Source organism: Chelon labrosus, assembly GCF_963514085.1.
Source record: "Chelon labrosus genome assembly, chromosome: 13".
Lineage (NCBI taxonomy): Eukaryota > Metazoa > Chordata > Actinopteri > Mugiliformes > Mugilidae > Chelon > Chelon labrosus.
The window spans coordinates 12,542,075-12,563,361 of NC_140346.1; the positions used below are offsets into that span (position 1 = coordinate 12,542,075).

At 40.4% G+C, this 21,287-nt stretch overlaps 1 protein-coding gene across 2 annotated transcripts in view; it reads right to left on the reverse strand.

Annotated features, from left to right (window-relative positions):
• tpst1 (tyrosylprotein sulfotransferase 1) overlaps positions 1-21,287 on the reverse strand; it is a 40,652-nt gene that overhangs the window by 9,464 nt on the left and 9,901 nt on the right. For both annotated transcript variants that reach the window (XM_084558710.1, XM_084558711.1), the window contains exons 2-3: positions 15,834-16,869; positions 5,729-5,927 (exon numbers count right to left, since the gene is read on the reverse strand). In XM_084558710.1, coding sequence (XP_084414836.1) covers positions 5,729-5,927; positions 15,834-16,690 — 1,056 coding nt within the window. In that variant the 5' untranslated portion in view covers positions 16,691-16,869. The remainder of the gene's footprint in view (positions 1-5,728; positions 5,928-15,833; positions 16,870-21,287) is intronic.

A 21,287-nucleotide genomic window follows, 5' to 3' on the forward strand; every position in this document is an offset into this window, starting at 1 on the left:
GTACTATCCAACTAACGAAAGAAAACATGGATCATGGCCTCACATTGCTTTTACAGTATGTTTTGGGTCATTGAAGGGGCACACAGTGACTGTTGTGTCATTTGGATGAATGTAAGCAGACTCAACCCTTCACTTCAGAATTTATCTGTTTCTTTCTTCTGTCACATCACTGGTTCAGGTAATGAGCCAATCCTTTTCTATACGTCTTCCTGTCATTGTCACACAGGTTGACCTGAGTTTCATCTGTCCAAAGGATGCTGTTCCAGAGCTTCTAATCGGTTGCCTTTAACTAAGATCTACTAAATGGGATAAGGAACCTAACCTAACCTGAAACCTAAACCCTTTTTTCTAACAAGATCCGCCCTCTGTCTATAGATAAATTCCTCAAAGCTCTCCGGGTTAAATCAATATAAACACAAAAGAGATTTTGGGAGGATATGCTTTGACTTTGTTAACCACTTTGACCACAGTGCACACACTGATTAAAAGGATTACTTTTAATCCAGATAAGTCTTCAGTCACAGTGAAAACAAGAAAGCACCACTGGGATATGGCTGCTCACAACAGGTCACGCTTCCTTAATCATGCACATCGCTCTCTCTGTCTCTGCAATGCAAATAGTCTGTTCAGTTACTGCTTTTAAATTCTTGGCTGCTGAGCCGCTACATCCAGGCTAAATATTCTGTGGTGAAATCAGGGCTGAGGAGGGAGATGAGACGGAGAGTAAATATTTGGATGGGCTGGGTGAAAATAGGAAGAAAAAAAAAAAAAAGACAGCAGAGAGAGCATATCCACATGTGGCTTCGTCATACAGTGGCTTAGTTGAGGGCCGGTTGCCAGATATCGTTTGCAACACAGTATTTGGGGTTGGGGGTTGGGGGTACTACCATACTAACGGAGTATGGCTTTAAATTTATTCAGTACTTCCAAAGTATACAGGGAGATGAATTGATTTAAAAACTCACCAGCAACAACAACGACCATATGTATACTTGTGTCTCCTCATTTAACACCCTAACTAGCTTATGCCAGACACAAGGAGAGAAAATCTCTCAGTGGTAAAAATCTCTGAACATTTTTCAAATAATAGTTGACACAAAACACCAAAAGCTGCCATCATAGGCATAAAACTACAGCCTGGTTTTGTGGTCTTATTATAGTGTCTATAGAAGCATCGCTGGATGATTTATAACTCTTGTCCGTTTGTGTTAGACAGTGTTTTAGCATTTAATTAAAATGCTGTTGAACTTTTCTGCTGTAAATCTAGGACGACCACAACAACAAGCAGCACCAGGGAAAAAGAGCACTGAAGGATAGTCTAATACTAAGCAGACCACAAATATCGGACCATTATACTATTGATGCCAACTGTAATTGTTTCTTAACACACACACACACACACACACACACACACACACACACACACACACACACACACACACACACACACACCATTCAATACAAAATCATTTCTGTTTTTCTATGAATACATAAAGCCTTAAAGAATTTACATGGAACAAATCTTTTTCCCATATTTTATTTGACTGTATTGGTTTTCCAGCCCTGAACCTGCCTTACATCAACAAAGTCGAAAGGGAATTTAGGGTTTGTGACCAGACATGACTCTAAATGAATACCAATGAATCCTAATGCTGCTCCACACATGCTCCATATGCATTCCAGTCAGTTTATGATACTGCAAGCAACTGACCCAATAAAGACAATAGAGACTGCAGATGCTGCTCAGCTGAACTAGATTGCGCAGCTCTGGGATTGTTGGCTGGTAGGAGATTCTCCTCACTAAGAACTCCAGTCTAGAAAGGAAGGGGGGCAAATAAACATTAATATGAATCCCACAGCTGGGGTTGATAAAGGGGAATCACACTACTAATGTGCAGATGTACACAGTGTTAACTATTTCATAGAGCAGATGCAGAGTGGGAGCCAGCACACAAAGACATGGATCATTACAGCATCTAAAATATGTAAACAAGACCACAAGCACATCTGATGAGCCTTCACATGTACAACACGAATGTTGAACTGCATGAAGATACAGCATCTGACCAAAACACTGACATATGGCAGTCTTGGCAAGTCTCTGCTTTAAAGGAGCAGCCCAACGTTTCAGGAAACAAACATCTCTGTACTCATCTTACAATGAGTCATAGTGACTTTTGGAAGACTTAACTTTAGCACAATGGCGCTATTGAATCAACAACAGCTGTTTGCAATGACTGCAGTCCTGGCTCCAGATACATTAAAGTTATAGATCCAAAACTAAATCTGTGTGAACACACAAGACAAATATGCAAGACTTACAAATCATACAGCTAACTGCTGGGAATAAAACTAGCAGCAATGTGGCAACAAAATTCTGCAAGTTGTAATGAAGATAGGCGGAAAAAGTTCAAGGAATCTCGAGACTGACGCAACAACCAATGGGAGCGACTGAAATAACACAGACACACAGAGTTTCCCAGGGTTTACTGTGAAAAACCACCGTCCACCATTTTTTCTTTGGGTGAAACCAGATGGAGCAGTGGCAGTGCTGACAGTTGCTCTTTCAAATAAAGAGCAGAGACAACGAGAAGAGCTAGCACCGTCCATACTCCAGCAATTTCTTTAGGATGTGCTTGTTCAGAAACATTTGTGGTGGGGAAAATACAAGAGGGATACCTAAAGTCTGCCAGAGCTTGGATCATCCATTAGCAACGACACTGTTAGCTACACGGCGATGACCAACACGCACATCATTCTATATGTGAACGGGGCTTCAACCACACATCAGTTTGACGTAAGCAGTATTCATGATAATACTGTGCATGGTTGATCCTCGTCATTGGTAAAGCAGTTTTACTGATCAGAAAAGCTTGCTTGATCGATGCAGTTTTAAGTGAAAACCCTCTTAACTATACTAAATCTAAATGACAATCATTATTTGTCATTCAGTCTCTCTACCTCTGAATAATGGTTTTCACAATTCAGTGTTCAACAATCCAATGTAAACCGAAAGGAACACATGCACATCTGTTTTTTCATTTGTTTCAGAGGATACAGAAAACAGATGCAGTTTATAGTGATGAATATATTGAATATAAATAATGCAAGAAGAAGAATGCATGCAGAAGTTATATTGTCATTTGACAGGTAAAATCACCAAGAAAAACAGGTTACTTCCACTGTGTATTTTAAATCTTATTTAGAGCATAGGAAGAGATGTTTGCAACTCTGCTACCTTGTCTGTAGTTTCCATTTCTGTTTGTGGTCAGATACAGTACATTTTTTTCCAATGAAAATGCAAATGAAGAAATCTCTTCCCAGTCACATCACATCTCTTACACTCCAAATGCTTTCCATTCGAGTCACGCTTGATGACATGACTAATTGCACCAAGCTTATTCTTTCTCAACGAGCACTATCAGAATAGCTCCAAACCTTTCCACAAAGAAAAACTAAAACCACATTGGGTAACATCTGCTTTTAAAGCCACTGCTTTTAGAATATCCACTAGTCAAACTCAGATGGTCGAGGTCATGGTGAATTTTACACAACTCAAAAGCATTCTGATGTGGCTGATGCCCGTTTTCTGCTACAGCCACTCCCCTCACTGTTAACGCTCTGCTCTGCCTTCGCTATTTAGGTTTCACTGAGTGTGCAGATCCTCGCCCTTGGGTGTTATGTCTTTCTGCTGATGTACAAGCCGCTGCTTTATGAGACCACAGAGACGTTTCCGTGGAAGAACGGGAGGTGGCAGGAAATGGTGCTGATGCTTTGTTAAAGTGTGATCGAGAGAGAACCTCTCGTTTGTAACACAAAAAAACACAACTAAACAAACATAAGGCACATGAGACCACCTACTCTTTTTATGACCTATGCCATGACATGGATTCAGTAATATCATTTTACTCATTAATGCAATTATTTTTTTCTCTGTCATGTGTATATATGCATATGTAGGACACCATATACAAAAGGTTAAAGCAAAGATTAACAACTCCCTGTTTAGTAAACACTATGGCCAAAAGTATGTGGGCACCATAACATTACACATCCAGATATGCTATCACAGTCAGACCTGGCTGGAGGGATTTGCCCCTCAACAGCCAAAAGTAAGATTGAAGACTGATGTTGAGGTTATACTCATGTCTGGCTCAGAGTCTATGTTAGAGACTGTGTACTGCATGGGGTTAAGGTCACGCCTCTGTTACCATAATGTTATTGTCTAAAATATCACTGTAGCATTAAGATTAAGAGAAAATCTGCTGTCTGTTTCCAGGAGTTGAGCACTGCAGGCAGATGTGAAAAATATGTCCGCATACCTTTGGCCATATAATCTACGTGGGGTCCATATGTGCAGAGCTACCATGAAGTAAACAGAGTCACTAAGACACAAACTTAGACCAGCTTCAATTCAAGGTACACTTGAAGGCGTCCGATTTTCCACTCAAAAATACTTCATAACACAGATGTCTTACATTTCAAGTTTGTTTGAAGAAATGAACAAGTATGTGACGTGGACAATAACAGCCACCATGGCAGAACAGACGAGATGTTTCGGGAAAATACCCTGATACCTGGAAAGAGTTCCACGCTTTGTGCTTGGGAGCAACAACTCAGCCAGAAATGTTTGGACAGCAGTCGAACAGGGGAGAGGTCAGTCTTGGAAAAACACACCGACAGTCGATGGATAGACATTCTTCAGTCCGTTTTGCCAATGAACTACTCATGTAAACTGTGAACACCACTTCAAGGAATAGCATTTTTCAAACTTGTTTTCATTTCAGCAATGAATTACTTCCAGTATCTTTACATTATACCAGCAGCAAACAGCTCAAGACTGACCATCAATCATCACTGGAAACTACAACCTCACTCTTTCTAACCTCTAGGCTAAATTCTAAACAGGAACAGTGTGCAAGGAAAAGTTATCTTCCTTCTGGTGGTCTTGATGATTTACAGTAATTTCACAGTTTCATTCTTGATGTTAGAGCCTCCTTTATGGCCCAATTCAATACACTAAGAAATTTGATATTAGAAATACCAAGGAGACCTTGAAACCTCAGCCTCCACAGGAGCCTTGAGAGACAGAATCATATTGCCAGATGCACAGTATGCAACCCAACATGTGGGGCAGCAGAGCATGTCACCTGATAGCTCAGAAAAAAGGATTTAATAAAACATATTCTGCTCCAAAAATAGCCAAGATATGAGGAGGGATGGGCGACTGGCAAGGGCATCAGAACGACAACAAAGTAGGTGGTGCAGCTATACAAGGTTTATGTAACATTAACAGCAGTTCAGCTATTAATAAGTCAGTAAGGTTGCTGGTTCAGTATCTGAACCAGCAGTATTCCTCCTGCCCACAGTAAAACTGTTTTTTTAAGGGAGACCTTAGTTGAAGATCTTGTTGTGAGTTATCTTAAGGTGGTAGTTTAGCATAATGTCTGAAAACCTCTAATTCACCTGCTATATCATGTCTTGTTTAATTATTATGAATAAAAAAACATTCTGGACTACTATCAGGACAAATTCATTTTCCAGCGTTCATTTCTTTGTGTGAAGCTAAACTAATCTATTGCTGCCAATAGGTTCATATATACAATACATATTAAGCTTATCATTAAATGTGAAGCACAAAAGCAACACCGCTACAAAACTGTGACTTCCATGTGAGTAAAGGGTGTAACTGGCAGAGAGTAATAATATAATCATGCTTCGTACTCACCCTTCTGGTGTTGTCTAATACTTTGGGGTCAGGACGACCGTAGTTGGGAGGGTTGGCGTGTGGATCGTAGCCCAGCCTCGAGAGCATGGGAGCGATGACGGCCATGTCCCTCACCACGTCAGCTGGGATCTTCCCAACCCACTTGGACAAAGCCTCCACATTGACTGGCTTGATGACCTGGTCTGTAGACCTCTCCACCCTAACAAGACACAGAAAAAGATGTGGGTTTCAGCTGCAAACTGCACAGGAATATTGCTTCATCTATTACAAAATTGTCATGGTTGTTAAAGCACACGCAATGTTTTCATCTCTAGTGTGTCGATTTAGCAACGAGTCAAAATAATCTGTGAATGACTCAAGGTTCAAGCCTTGGTCACATGCATTATTTAAATGAACAAGACACATGTGTGCAACATACTCACACTTACAAACAAGTGAAACGGTTAACACACATTTAACGGTTTGATGACCCAACCCTTGGCATGGATAATCAGGGTAGACACAGCATTAGTATTCTTAGCTCATCATGCCCCCATATGGCCCAGGTTACAACAGACAAGTTCATCTTTCAGTTCAGTTCACTGCAAGCATCTAATTGGCTGTAATTGGATCATGAAACACTATTAAAGATGGCTTCCCAGTCTCTGTCTCTCAGCAGGTCCCCATTAAAACATGCTGAATAAATGACCTCTCATGCTATCAGTTCAGTTATCACATCACATTTGATATCACATGATTTATCATCAATGACCCGTCTGCCTCAAACAATACTCTACACATGAATAGGGCTTCTTGTTTTTTGAGCAGCAAACTGTCACCACTACTCTTCGCAGGACAAGCCGTTACAGAAGATGAATGAATGAAACCACTAACCGAATGCCTGGATAACATAAACTCATATTATAACATATTAATAGATCAGAGAGCATTTTAAGCTTCTTGGTAGTGAAATTTCAACCCTTGTTGTTTACACTGAAGATGAACAATGCTTCACTTTTCCTTTTTTTTCTCCCTCCACCATTATGTCAAACACAGGTAAATTATTCATCGCCTGAAATGAAATATTCAATTGGTAGGGGGATTGGAGGATTTGTTTTCTGGAAGGAGCAAAGTTTACCACTGCTGACAACCAGGAAGACTAAGACATTAGATCTATGAAGATGATGATGATCACTTCTGCGTTTTAAGACCAGGGGATTCAGAGTCTTGCTCGAGGACACTTTGGCATGTTGTTCATGTAAGGCTGCAACAATGATTTTCATAACTGAATAATCTGCCTGTGTTGCTTGAAACATGTCGGAAAATACTTTTTGCTTGTTTTTTCTGACCATTCAAATATCAAATATATACAGTGTGCTTTTGTGACAGAGGAATTCTCATGATAAGCATATTTGAAAAGCAGACAATAGTGAACTGCAGACTGAGTAAAGTATTTGAAAGCTGTTTTTCCACAGGTAGACTTAATTGGACACTCGATGCGTAAAGTTCAAACTCACCAGACTGGACATAATGTAAAAAGGGTGATATCTATTTTCCAACTCTTGCATGAGCCAGTGAAGTGACTCACTTCACTGGTTTTACACTAACCCCTTGTTTCAACCCTTTGTTGAAAACAGAAACAACATGGGTAACAAGTCTTGTATGCGTTTCATTTATACTGCTTCTAATCTGTATTCCTAAAAAAAGCATAATCAATATAAAATCAGCTCAGTGTGCATTTAAGAAAGCCTATTTCACTTTAGTATTTCTATGAAGCAAAGATGAAATATGCTAACACACAACTCCACCAGCAGAAGAACCTGTGCACACCTGTCCACAGATGTTCACCAGCAGGCCGGCACCAGAAAATCAAGCCAACTGTCAGCTTGGTGTGTCAAGGCCCTTGGAGGTCTTCAGACCTTATTGTTTCCATATTGTGTTTGTTTTTTCATTAGTTATTTTTATTTTATTTTTTATGATACATTTGTAAATATTATTTGGTTTTCGCTGAGTGAACAGCCTTTATATGAAGTCATTTTACTAAACAATGCATATAATGAATAGATGTCGTTCGGACAGGGTTGTTTGATCTTTGGATTATCCAAACCAAATGGGAAACTGCATTGCAAAAGGTGCTATGGCCTTGGAATCTTTTTGGGCGAGTAAAGAAAATATTTGTCTTAAAGCTATTCTTGATTGATTTGTGCAAAAAACTCTGTGTACTATATTTTTCTAGATAAATAAATTGACATCGAAAAGAATATCTCGTACTTTTCAGACAGACTAAGCACAGTTTGCAACCGTGTGCATGCTAAAATTCAGGATTATAAGAAAGCAGTATGAGGCCATTCAGTACCTTTCTTAAAAAAAAAACTTAACACAGGCTGAATGAGAGTGACTGAGTCTCTGAATTCACTCTCATGTTTTGATTTTCCCCAGGCAACTTACATGAAGAACATATCACTCATGCTGAAGCAAAAAGCTCTTATGCTGCACTGAAACCAAAAATCCACTTCTTTTTATCCCACGGCTGCTGCTAGCTTTTTCATGTTACTCTTCTCCCACGCACATCTATTTACCATTTGCAGCCCAGCTTCTCCATCCCTATGTTTCCTGTCTGACTCTATACTTCAATGCAGCAATTCACTTTCCTCTAATCCATTTACTTTGCAATTGAATCTTTACACTGTACGGGTATAGTCTCCTGCATGATTAATAGAGTGAGCTGGTTTTGTCATCTCAAGAGAACGGAGGAGATGGTTTCTGAGAGTCGGGCCATGATCCAAATATCCACTCTGCAACAAATGGGTAGGGAATCACTTTAGGTACCTTCATCGAAGCCCAAGAGGCTGCTAAGTGTTGACGTGGACCATAAACTGATAAAGATGGAGCGTGGTGAGCAGCTGAGCTTCTCCATCAGGTTAGATGCAGCCAACCTTATTGACAGAAGAGATGGTCTCCACTATACACACCAACACAACATGCAACATATCAGGAAATACACTTTGTGTCTCGGTTCATAAATGAGGCCTCGTGTTGCTCGCAGTCACGTCAAAGCACTGCCAAATTATACAAGCCTGGAAAACAGATTCTCATAAATAATACATAAACATCTGAAATACTTGACACTTCTGGCAAGAAATGCTTCAAACTAAACAACCAGATAAGATTCATTAGTCAATATAATCACAACTGTTAGACACAATAAGAGTAAAAGCTGTGACAGGAGCTCTGTTTTATTTTAATGCGTCCCAAGCCAAAAAAAAAGTTACGGCCCACCAGTCTATAATTTGATGATGTGTTCATACGCCAAGAGTCGATCAAAGCTTGCTCATTAGCCAAACTCACAGTCCAAGCAGTGCTAGATTTACAGTGTATTTGAGAACATTTTTCCTCCATTGCCATACAGAAAACAATTAAATGAAATGACTGCATACTGTAGATACACTGTCAAACATACGAGCTCTGATGAGTAATAGATTTTTTACCGCTAACATTTGCGTCTGAAATGGAAAAACAATCAAAAGGTCAACCAGGGTACAGACACTCTCCAGTTCCAGCTCCACTGACACGAAGACGACATTTTTCTGTGATACTGTGATACTGTAAACATATGTTGCCACATTCCCTGAATGCACAATGGTATTTGCCAACTTTAGGATACCTACAGATTTTGCTACAACTAGTCTTCTGCTGAACACAAAGTCTGACACTCCATCTAACCGCATTCAATTCTTCCCTAATTTCAAATTAATAAACAGATGGAGGGACAATCAACTGATAAGCCATGGTATTTAATATTTCAGACAAAACTACAACCTAAAATCACTTGTGTAAACTCAAAGGCTGCTTGAAATATGTGCAAAAAAATATAATATTTCTCGTCCAATCAAGTATTTACATGCTGTGATGGCAACCAGTGCTAAAGGTTAATTACACCCACTTAGCGTGTAATGTTGATGGTAATTTATGCCCTTTAGTTTTATAGGTCTATATGTGCAGAAACAAACTGCTTACAACTTGTAAATGAACTGGAAAGCAGCGCTGTCATGCTAGTGGTTAGCATTCAGATTATCATCGAATCTCTAGTCTCTGCTGAAATCCTTTTCTCAAAAACAACTAACAAGGCTCTGACCACCAACAAAAACTGACTTTCTTCTTATATTGGGATTGTTGCCGTTTTGAGTCACCTGTCGTATTACTGCCCTTTGCAGGATAAAATTATTCTTATTATTACTATGCTTCTCAATCGTTTGGGTCTCTGTTTAATGAACATCCTCACTTTTGATGTTTGCATAAGGGTTTTTTTAATAAACATTGGAATGTGTCAACATTCGCCACAAATCAACGTATTTACTTAGTTGACGAGACGTTGTAGCCTTATTAATAACCCAAGGGCATCAATTAAATGTCAGACCTTTTTAAAAATGCACTCTTTCTTGTCACAATTTACAATAAATTTCTTGACTCCTCCAAAACAAGCATGTACAGTATGTAGCAAGTCTAGGGCCAAAGGCTAGACACAAACACAGTAAAAAGAGAGATGGGTTTTAATGTCCCATCAGTTTGATTTTAGATTGACGGCAATCTTTTGTACTCTCACTGATGAACGAGTGACACATGTCGACTCCTCTTTTCGGCTTTAAATGAGATGTGACCAAAAAAAAAAAACCTTTCTGCCTGTCACATGACCACTTCCCTTCAGGATGATGCTCTTAATGGTCTCCAGCTTGTCAATTATTCATTGCTAGCCCTCCTTTACCCAAGGTGGTGTTCTGTATCACCAAAGGCTGATAAGAGAGAATCAGATAGAGACATCAAGATCGCAAAAAGGATGGAGAGTTAGAGAGGAGGGATGAAATGGCTCCCTGTTCTGGGATAAGTAATGGAGCAAGTCTCTCACATGGGCAGGGCCTCCACTAAATCAAGGTCAGGTAATTGATGTTAATGCTGAGGCAAGGTCCCACTCTGGGGCCTGGCTGCCCACTGATTGAGATTTTCATGTAGATAGAGACCCGACGCTGCGAGATGATGGTGAGCAGGAGAGCCGGCGGTTGCAGTGGGTAAGAGGCATTTTCGGCCAGGTGTCATGGGGGTTGACTTTAATGCACTGCGGGCAAAGTACTTGATAGGAGATGGGGCAAAATGTTTGTGATGGTAAAATAGAGTTGTGCTGCCCTGAAGGCTACACATGCAGCTGGCCTCATTTTCCATCATTGTATCAGGACCCATTTAGGGGAAAGGTATGACGTTGGACCAAAGCCTGTAACACAAAACATGCAGAATGGATATACATGGATATATATGAATGGATATACCTTCTTTCTCTTCGTTTTTTGACAATTGGTCGAAAAGTGATTATCTGGTTCAGACTATTTTGCCAAATGTAAACTGATGATCACAAACTGCTTTTGTGGAAACCCAGTCCACATTTCTTTTACATTTTAGTTTATTTTTTTTTTCCTGTTTGCTATAGTTTTTTATTATGAAATTCACTTTATGTATGACACAAGTCATTTTTACAGAAATATTATTTCACTTATATCACAAATTTTTATACACTTTATATACCCTCAGTTGCCTGTGCCTTTAAAAATTCTCGAAAAATAATATCAAGCCTGTACAAGCTTCTGATTAAATGAGTCAATGTGTGGTGTACCTGTTTGCCCATGAGGTCCATGTTTGATGAAACATGGAGATGTGGTATTGAATCAGGTCAAGAGAACCCATGGGTTCTGCTCCAACTAAATATCATTTTGTGGCCTGGAAATCACTGTTGTACCTGAAATTTGTCACCAACTGCGCCTGTTAACCATCGACAACACAAAGTAATGTCTCCATGCTTATATTCAGGACTCTGGTTCAGGTCCCTATTCATTAATAGTTAATGGGAATCAATTTGTGGTGGGGTGACGTGTGCACTAAATGACCACAGATCTGCATCTGGATCCCAAAAGGCTCTTATCACCCTCTTTCTCTGTGTGGACATTTTGTCTGTTTTGCCCCATGCTATATTTCCATTTCAAGTCTCTTTCTATAGTGCTCAGAAAAGGGTTAAACACTGAGTCCCTGTTTTAATCAAACAGAACAGGTGGAGATGATTTTCCATTGTCTGGACACAGCCAATAATGAAAGTGTTATGAGAGACGAGGGCATTGTGGCCTTCTTAAGGAACCCCAAGGGTCCTTGCTATTGAGTCGTAGCAGTCCACTGATGCAGTAGCACAGCTGAAGAGCACTTGAGAGTATCCATGGTATCTCAGCTTAAACCCCAACCTCGCTTGAAAGCATCTCAAGATGAGGTTTTGTAGCTTGGTAGAGAAAATTATACAGGAGATTCAAGAGGTTTGTTTGACCTCATGTTTGACATATTTGTACGTAAACCCTAATTATACATACAATATGCAGACAGGATCTTAGAGTATCACCCAAAACTATCATAATTTAAGGCAAACCTGGCACACACCGAATGCTACATTACATTTCTTCTCACACCGCTCAACTTATAATTGGTACAAATTATGTAACCAACATGGAGGAGAATAATTCTGTAGTCAGACGGTTTAAACATTCAGCCGTGACAAGCTACAACTAGACTCAAAGACTGAGCTGCTGTGAAAGTGATGAAAAGGGGATGACATCATTAAAACAAATGAGCCCAGCATGCTCAGTAGAACACACATTTCTTTAAATCCAGGGTTTTCCACAATTTCTGGTTATTGTGGATTTGGCTCTGGTTGCCTCGTCTCATTTTACAGTCCCCCATGATTTCATCTACAGTCACAAAAGTAGGGCACAGCAGCATTTATTTCAGGTTATAGGTCACTATATAAATTATAAGACTTGGCCGTGCATTGACACAATGATTAAATGTTTCAGTGTCCTTAAAGGGGAACTCCGGCACAAAATGAACCTGGGGTTAATAACACATGTGTACCGAGTTCGACCGTTCTCTGGTATTTGTTTTCATGCATTTGTTTTGTTAGTCAAATGTGACCAGTTTTCTTGCAAACCGCTATTTAGCGTATAACGCTAGCCTTCGGGGCACACCTACACATAAAAAGAAATCGCTATTTCTATACCACTAACAAGGCTCACAATATCACCACACTTACACGGTAGCATAACTAGGGTCTCTACATGTAAACCGAAGCATTGAGAACTTTGCAAGTATACAGGCAGTTTATTAAAAAAGGAACACAGTACCGTTCATGTCTGGCTCACATATCCAGGCGGGCGCCATCTTGGGGAAACTGAACTCTCTTCGTTCAGTGCTTCTCTATGCTCTCAGTGCTTTCTTCCGGCAACAGACAGTTCAGTTTCCCCAAGATGGCGCCCGCCTGGATATGCGAGCCAGACGCGAACGGTACTGTATTCCTTTTTTAATAAACTGCCTGTATACTTGCAAAGTTCTCAATGCTTCGGTTTACATGTAGAGACCCTAGTTATGCTACCGTGTAAGTGTGGTGATATTGTGAGCCTTGTTAGTGGTATAGAAATAGCGATTTCTTTTTATGTGTAGGTGTGCCCCGAAGGCTAGCGTTATACGCTAAATAGCGGTTTGCAAGAAAACTGGTCACATTTGACTAACAAAACAAATGCATGAAAACAAATACCAGAGAACGGTCGAACTCGGTACACATGTGTTATTAACCCCAGGTTCATTTTGCGCCGGAGTTCCCCTTTAAGCATTATTGTCTGGATGCTGGTAATATGAATGTATTTATTACTCATAAAATCACTTTTTTATGTAGTTTGGATTTAGGGTAAGAGGACAATCCTTCTGTCAAAACAAGTTAGTTGATGGTCATGTGTCAGCACATATCAGTGGTGCAGCAGAGTTCTTGAGACAGATTCCCAGTACTGTGAAACCACTGGAGAACGGCTGGAAAGAAAAAACATTCTTCTATAAGGATGAATTATTCAGTACTGAAGCCATCTGCTGAGATGAGCTGCTATCTGTTTTCTATCTTAATATCTGTTGAATGTTTCCTTGATGGATTTTTGAAAACACAGATTGCTAAACTAAATCCTCTAGACCCGTGGAAGGCAAATTTGGCCTCTTGTATTAGTAGGCATTTGCATTTTACAAACGTGTTGAAAAGAAGACAACTTAGCTTACCAGACAAAAAATTGTAAATGATTCATATTGACTTTGATTCTTCTTCTTTGGACTGTTTGACCAAAGAAGTTTTGCTTCAAGTATTCAGTCAGTATTGTCAGTCTGCATTGTTCAAGTAAATGGTATGTTCATTACTTTTTTCAAAGCAACAAATGCACCACTTATTTTGCATGTAGTTTGGGCAGTAACTATTTTATTATTGTCATGTTGGCTCTATGAAATGTAAATGTGATTTCATAATTTACATAATTTATGTGTCTATTTTTTTTCTAACCAACAGTCCAAACCAATGATACTCATTTTTTCATCTTTTAGTAATTGTTGCAGCTCTAGTTGTATTCAACCATTACTAAAGAAAGCCACTGTGTATTATGTATTATTACAAGATGTTTTTAAATTAATTTTTGTCAAACATATGCTGCTGTAACTGTTATGCCTCACTTATCTTTGGGAAAAATGTATCTGATACAACCCTTAAAGTAAGTGTTTTATAAACCACAGTCTTTCTTAAATTATTACAATGCAGTGTCACAGCATGGACATAGAAGTCTGGCCCCGACTAAACAATGCTGAAAACCTTGCCCACAGCTGAACTTAATTGCTGAACTCTGTTGTGCATTGTCATCCCTGCAGCCTGTTTGTGCTGCAAATTATTTTTTATCACAGTCAAATGGATTCAGAACAGAACAACAGGAAGTCGTGGAACGCAAGAAAGAAAATAGCAAGAAAATAAATCCAATTACACATTTTCAAGAAAGAAATCTACCCCACTTTTTACAACAGAGGAAATGGAATGAGTTCAACAAATAGAGCAGTAAAGGCAAAGTTCCTTCAGAAGGAACACTGCTCAATGGTTACAAAGTCCTATAATAAAAAACATGAGTGTTTCCATAAGCAGAAAACAAAAAGTTTTGGTCCAAATATCTGCTGAAGAAATGGAGTGTGTTCTGTTGCTACGTGGCAGGAAGAGTGTGGTAGTATAGGGGGTGGGGGATTGAGACAGACAGAGGCAAAGAATGGGGTTGTAGCCCTCCAGCGTCTCCTCTACACCTTCCACAGGCCAACCTCTCAAATCAGTGAAACCAAAACATGTTTGACACCAGGAAGGGCCATTACGAAAAAAACTTTTTTTTCCACTAATAAATGGACTCCTTACTGTGTGCAGTAATTAATGATAATGAGAAGTCTTGAGGCTTTGTAAAAACATGGAAAGGATATTTTTCAAAGCAAGAGGTTCATGCTGGAGATAACATAGAAAGTGATTCTCCACTACCACTTGACACACTGCTTACCTTCATGTCAATTTTCTCAAGGTTAATAGCCCATTCATATTGTTTCTCCCCTTCAGGCAAAGTACTTAAAAGCTAAGTAGACATAGACATGCCCAAGCTCATTTCTATCGCACTGGGAATGTGATAAATGTATGACAGGCCTGGCTCACCATATGAGCTTGTGGGCCTGGCATAAATCAAAATTTCTTACAACAAAAATTTTTTTTTTTTTTTATCAACTATAACATTAGCAATGAGCAATTTAATCAAGCCATGGCTACAGGAGAAGTATCTAGTAAGAGTAAAGCCTATGTAGAAGTTGATGCCACAGAAGTTCATGTATTTCCACAGATGAAAGACAAATCCCAGAAACTGCATTCCAAATAGGTCAAGTGTCCAAAAGAACTGAAAATGAATCACAGAGATGGATGATGATCCATTGTACCCTTACATGTCCTTACCGACAGTAACTGGTAGTGGAAGCAACAAAACTGTTATAAGAATGTGTACTCAACCCTAATACAAACCTAACACAACTATAAGAAATAACAGGTAAACAATGGAGTCATTCCAGTTTGAGACAACTACATACAATCCCCCCCCCCCAAAAAAAAGAGAAGAATTTGACCCATGCTCCATTTATAGTGTAATCACAGGAGAAACTGAGTTTGGATTTGGGTTGGGGGCAAAAGACAGGAAAAAAAAAAAATGTTGTAGCTATCAGCTTAACTTACTTGGAGAGGGACACTCCTCCAGCTTTCCCAATTAGCTCCTCATGGTGGAGGACAGCATCATTCCAAGGAATGTCAAGGAATTTCAGCAGTGTTCGCATCCATTTCTCAGGATGGAGGACCAATTGTTCATAGCGCACAGGAAGGCATTTGTCCGCTGCATCCAGGCACTGAGTGTACATTGTTTCTATGGCCCGATTCCACTTGGTCAGGCAGTCCCGGTAGCTACCCAAATCAAAGCCGGCGATGGTCACCTTCCGTGAGATCATGGAGTGGACTGAAGCCCGACCATCACGAATCATGAGCACAAACTTGGCACGTGGGAAAATCTTGGCCAGGTAAGAAAGCGACTTCAGTGCAAAGGGGTCCTTGTTGCACAGGAAGTTGGCAGGCTCACCATGTTTGACAATGATTTCCAGCAGGAAGGCCTGCATGGCGGCGTCCAGCACCTCATCTGTCACACCAGCCTCGTCCAGGCGCATCTTCTCCCGGCCCGAGCGGCTCCACATCTGCTTCATGGCCAGTATACGTGGGATGACACGGGTTTCTTCACCACAACGCACCTCTGGGTGGGCATCCAGCATGGCTCGCATTAACGTGGTCCCACTTCGGGGCACGCCACCGATGAAGACGAGTGGCATGTCTTTGTTGTAAACAAAAGGCGTGCTGAGATTCTGGCCAGTCCTTAAGGTGGTCCGCATGCTGCCACCCAGAGCTGACAGAGGCAAGATTCCACCTGGGTGGCTGCGCTCCTCAATGCGATGGTGGCACTCCATGGCATGGCGGCCCAGGTAGAAGACCGTGACTGAGCTGATGACCAGACAGGCCACCAGCAAGTTCTGTTTCAGCTTGCCAATCATGTTGTAGGCCACAGGCACGAGGGGACAATCTCACCACAGGGGTAATTTAGGGGGTGGGATGGGAAAGAGGAATTGAAGGGTAATTAAGGTTCCCACCCTTTACGGATGTTTGCTGGGAACCAGGCATGGATCGAGCTCCCTAGTGCACAGTAGGTGTTGAGTCCCCAGCTCCATGAGGCCTGGATTATGACACAAAAACACATTAAGATTTGATTATACATCAAAGAAAGATAAATCAAGAAAGGTTAACAAGAAAACCTAAACAAAATCTTTTTTTGTGTGTCCTAGATTTAAAAATAACTCATGTGACAGATGCAGGCACCAACAGAGTCATCTGTCATTGTTGTAACCAAATCAAAGCATCTCAGAGTAAATCTACAGAGAAGAAATCTGTCAGGAAGGGTGATCACCACATTCTGTTTATCTGACAGATCTTTTGATCTCAGGCCAGGCTTTTTATGCAGTTCAACTTTGCCCCATACTTTAAATCACAGTTGACAAAAACTTCAAACACAAGTATGACAATGATAATGCCACCACAAAAATGAGCTCTGTCCCAGAATTGTTTCATGGAGAGCTAGTGTCAAGAATTCAAATCACAATGAAAGACTTGCTCGCGACAACAGACTGAGAATGGAGAACAACAAATCTGTAATGTTCCACATTAAGCTCAATCTCAAGAAGAGCTCCATTTTTAATTGTGCTGGACAAACAGTAACTCTGGCTTTTATTTGGCACATGCTTCATGACATTTAACCTTCAGTCTACTATTTTAACATGAGAAAGCATACAAATTAATTCTGTATCTAGGGCAACGTATGTTTGCACTCAGAAAACACACACATATAAAGCCGTCGCACCGCATTAAATTGTCTGACAGCCTCTTTGTTGGGTACTAAAAGCTGCAAACTTAGTACATTTTGTTTTTGTTGGATGGTTTTCTCTGTAGCCATAGAAGAGTGGGTGGAGAATGTAGCTACTGTGTCTTGCGTTATTGTTTTAAGTGGCAATAGAAGATTTTTAAAACCACAACCCATCCCAGCATTTTCAAGTGGTATTGTTGTTTGTGTCGCTAAAAAGACAGGATCACTTCAGGTTTTCCTCTGAGAATAACAACTGCCAATCACCTACTGAACTTCAACAACCAGAGTAATGAGTAGCTACTTTATAGTAAGACTAAGAAAAGACATCCTGATCTTCACACTTAATTTAGGGACTGAACTTATTCTCTGTTTAGACCTGATATTAACATGCATCCTGAGTTATTGGATTACAAATGACAACTAAAATAACTGAATTGTAATGAGTTATGTGAACACACCCAAGACGCACTGAGGTTGTATTTGAGAACCCAACACTCAGACAACATGTGGAGGTAGTCTGGCCTGCTTGTGACCACCTCTTTCAGCAATACCTTATTAATTCAGAAAAAAACAAAACACTGCTATTTTGCATGACCGCCAGAAAAGGCGCCATCTTGGGGAAACTGAACTGTCTGTTGCCGGAAGAAAGCACTGAGAGCACTGAACGAAGAGAGTTCAGTTTCCCCAAGATGGCGCCCGCCTGGATATGCGAGACAGACGCGAACGGTACTGTGTTCCTTTTTTAATAAACTGCCTGTATACTTGCAAAGTTCTCAATGCTTCGGTTTACATGTAGAGACCCTAGTTATGCTACCGTGTAAGTGTGGTGATATTGTGAGCCTTGTTAGTGGTATAGAAATAGCGATTTCTTTTTATGTGTAGGTGTGCCCCGAAGGCTAGCGTTATACGCTAATTAGCGGTTTGCAAGAAAACTGGTCACATTTGACTAACAAAACAAATGCATGAAAACAAATACCAGAGAACGGCTGAACTCGGTACATATGTGTTATTAACCCCAGGTTCATTTTGCGCCGGAGTTCCCCTTTAATAGCAATCAACTAGAAACAGCAGTTGTTCCAGTATCCTAAAGGACCTCAAACCATATTTGAGCATAAACAGCACAACACTGAGACTGGATCTCAAACGCTAGTTTGAAACATATGAAGAGATGCATTTCAATACCATGTAGGCACCCACACACTCAATGATCTGAGAGATCAGCTGAAGATGTCAAAACACATGGCGAAGAAATCACAGTCAACATATTCATATGCATCGGTGTAACTGAACCGCTAACCCTCTGGTTCGTGGACAACCCGCTCTACCTACTGAGCCACAGCGGCCCCCTATTCACAACGCTGCTGAGACCAACTGTTCCTACCAAACCAAGACCATTCATAAGTATCAGGATGATAAAATTCAACTTAAAATGCAATTGGAAAGGGAGTCAAGAGAAATGAAAGAACTGGACAAATTCTTCTGGGATAGCTCAAATCATATCATATGTTATCATTACTGGAATCACATTAACCAAGTCATGATTACAAAATGGGGTCAAGTGTAATGTCAAAGGCAGAGGAAATGTCTTATTTCTGGCATGTTGTGTGATTATGTGGATTTACAGCTATCAGGTAAAAGCAGTGCAACACTTTCTGATCAACAACCCAAACAGATGCCACACTGGTCATTTTGTCTTTTGGGGATGGACCAATCTTCACACACTACATTCACCAAAATATAGAGCTATACGGACGTCATTCTGTGCAATTTTTGCACATTTTCTGGGTGCCATGGATTTCTCTATCCCGAAGTGCATGCAGGTAAGGCCTCGAGCCCCTGGTATCAGAGCTGAAGTGTGTACACAATGCTCCACAACAGGATGGGTCATCTGTAGTGGACAACTCTGTTTTATAGCTTAGAGGTTGGATGTTTTAACCACACAATCACATCAGAGGAAATCCAGTCATCGTATATGCCATGTTGTCTGTTTACACATATTCCACATCACAGGAACCTGGTGGTTAGCAGGCACTGTCAGTACTGTTCTACAGCAGGGCCACAGCGTTGACTGACAACACCGTGGCCGGCTGCAGTTCGTCAAAACAGAGCAATAAACATAGTGCAGCCGACTCTCCATTCATGGTATCAGAGGTGTTTGGATGCATCTTTGTCTGAGCACAGCCTACCACCAAATGACGCAAGGAATCATCTCTTCTTTGTTGTAATTCAGGAAGTTTTCACAAGCGGCTTTGTCCCAACACAAATACATAACTGCAGGTTGGTATGTATGTAAGTCGAAAGACACATGGACATCCCAGCTATGTTTAGAGACATTTTTATTTCCTGTCTTAAGGGTTAGAGTTTGCATTTCATGGTCTACTGCTGACGAAGGCAGAAATCAACTATTTCCATCCGTGCCCAGCTCTTAAAAAAAATAAAAATAAGACACACTAAGAAACCCAGTATGATGGATGAAAATTAATGGGATATGACTGACTAAGTCACAAACTATGCAAAGACTGCAGGGTTGGATGTGGATTGTACCACAAATATTTAACACGAAGACTTACTAAGTATTACAGGACTATTACATTCATCACTATCTCCATTACAGTCCAGAAGTCCAAAGATCTGTAGTTGTTAGATAAAACAACCCCTTCTCCAGCAGGACCACAATCTTTTTTTGTATTTATTTGTCATAGGTGTGGCAACAGATTTCTCAAGGTAGTTTTTGACATGCGAGCCCCTCAAAGAAACTGTGACAGTACTACGTGACTACAGAGTACTGCCCAGCATTTGGGTAACAACAAAGGGGGCACTAAGATCACTTAGATATTTCACATTTGAATCTAGTGACAGCCCTAGGTACTTGCTAAAGTGAACAACTGCCCCCTAATGAGAGATCTGCAAGTATGTGAACTTGTTGATTCAATATTGGACTTTGAATTCAATAATGTTATCAAAATCAAACCCATTTTTTTTTTAATTTAGCAAATAAGAGCGAAACAGTTTAAAGAGTAATTCATCACAGAGGTGCAAGACTACAAGCATGGTTAATATTCTGAACCCAGCAAATTAAAATAGGACTACATACTGTAATGCACTAGAGTTTGTTTAGCGAGGTATGACAAACCAGGCCAGGCCAATGCATCACTCTACCATCTGTTTCCTCTCTGACACCACGCTGCCAGTTTCTTCTCACTGGGTTACTCATGTCTAATGAGCCAAGTGACTGTTGTTGCTTTTAACTAAACATCCTCCACCGTTAACTTGTAGTCACACAAGCATGGAGAGTTTCTTGACCAAACATTACAGCTAATTCCTTGTATTAGCCTCCCTGTGAGATGCAGCTCATGCAAGACTAAGCTGCAAAGACTTTAAGCATTCCCTCTGTACTGTGAAGAATCCAGAGACAAAAAAAAAAAGACGGTTAAAAAAGGTCTTGCAGTGAAGCATCTAATATCATGAATTTCTTTCCTTTCCTGTCGCCAGGCTTGTTTTCCAGCCCACCCACACATCTCTGTCTTCTCCTTGGTGATTCAGTGTTAAAAAGGGAGGGGGAGTTACAAAGCATGCCAGGCTGCCAACACCTTTTGTCTATTAGTGGGAGCACAAAAGGGGCCTGCTATTTCACCAAGGCTGCTGCAGCTGCACTTAAAGGGAAGGTCCACCTACTGATTCACTTTTACAGGTAGATATTATCTATCTGGGAGGCCAAATGCACTCCAGGCAAG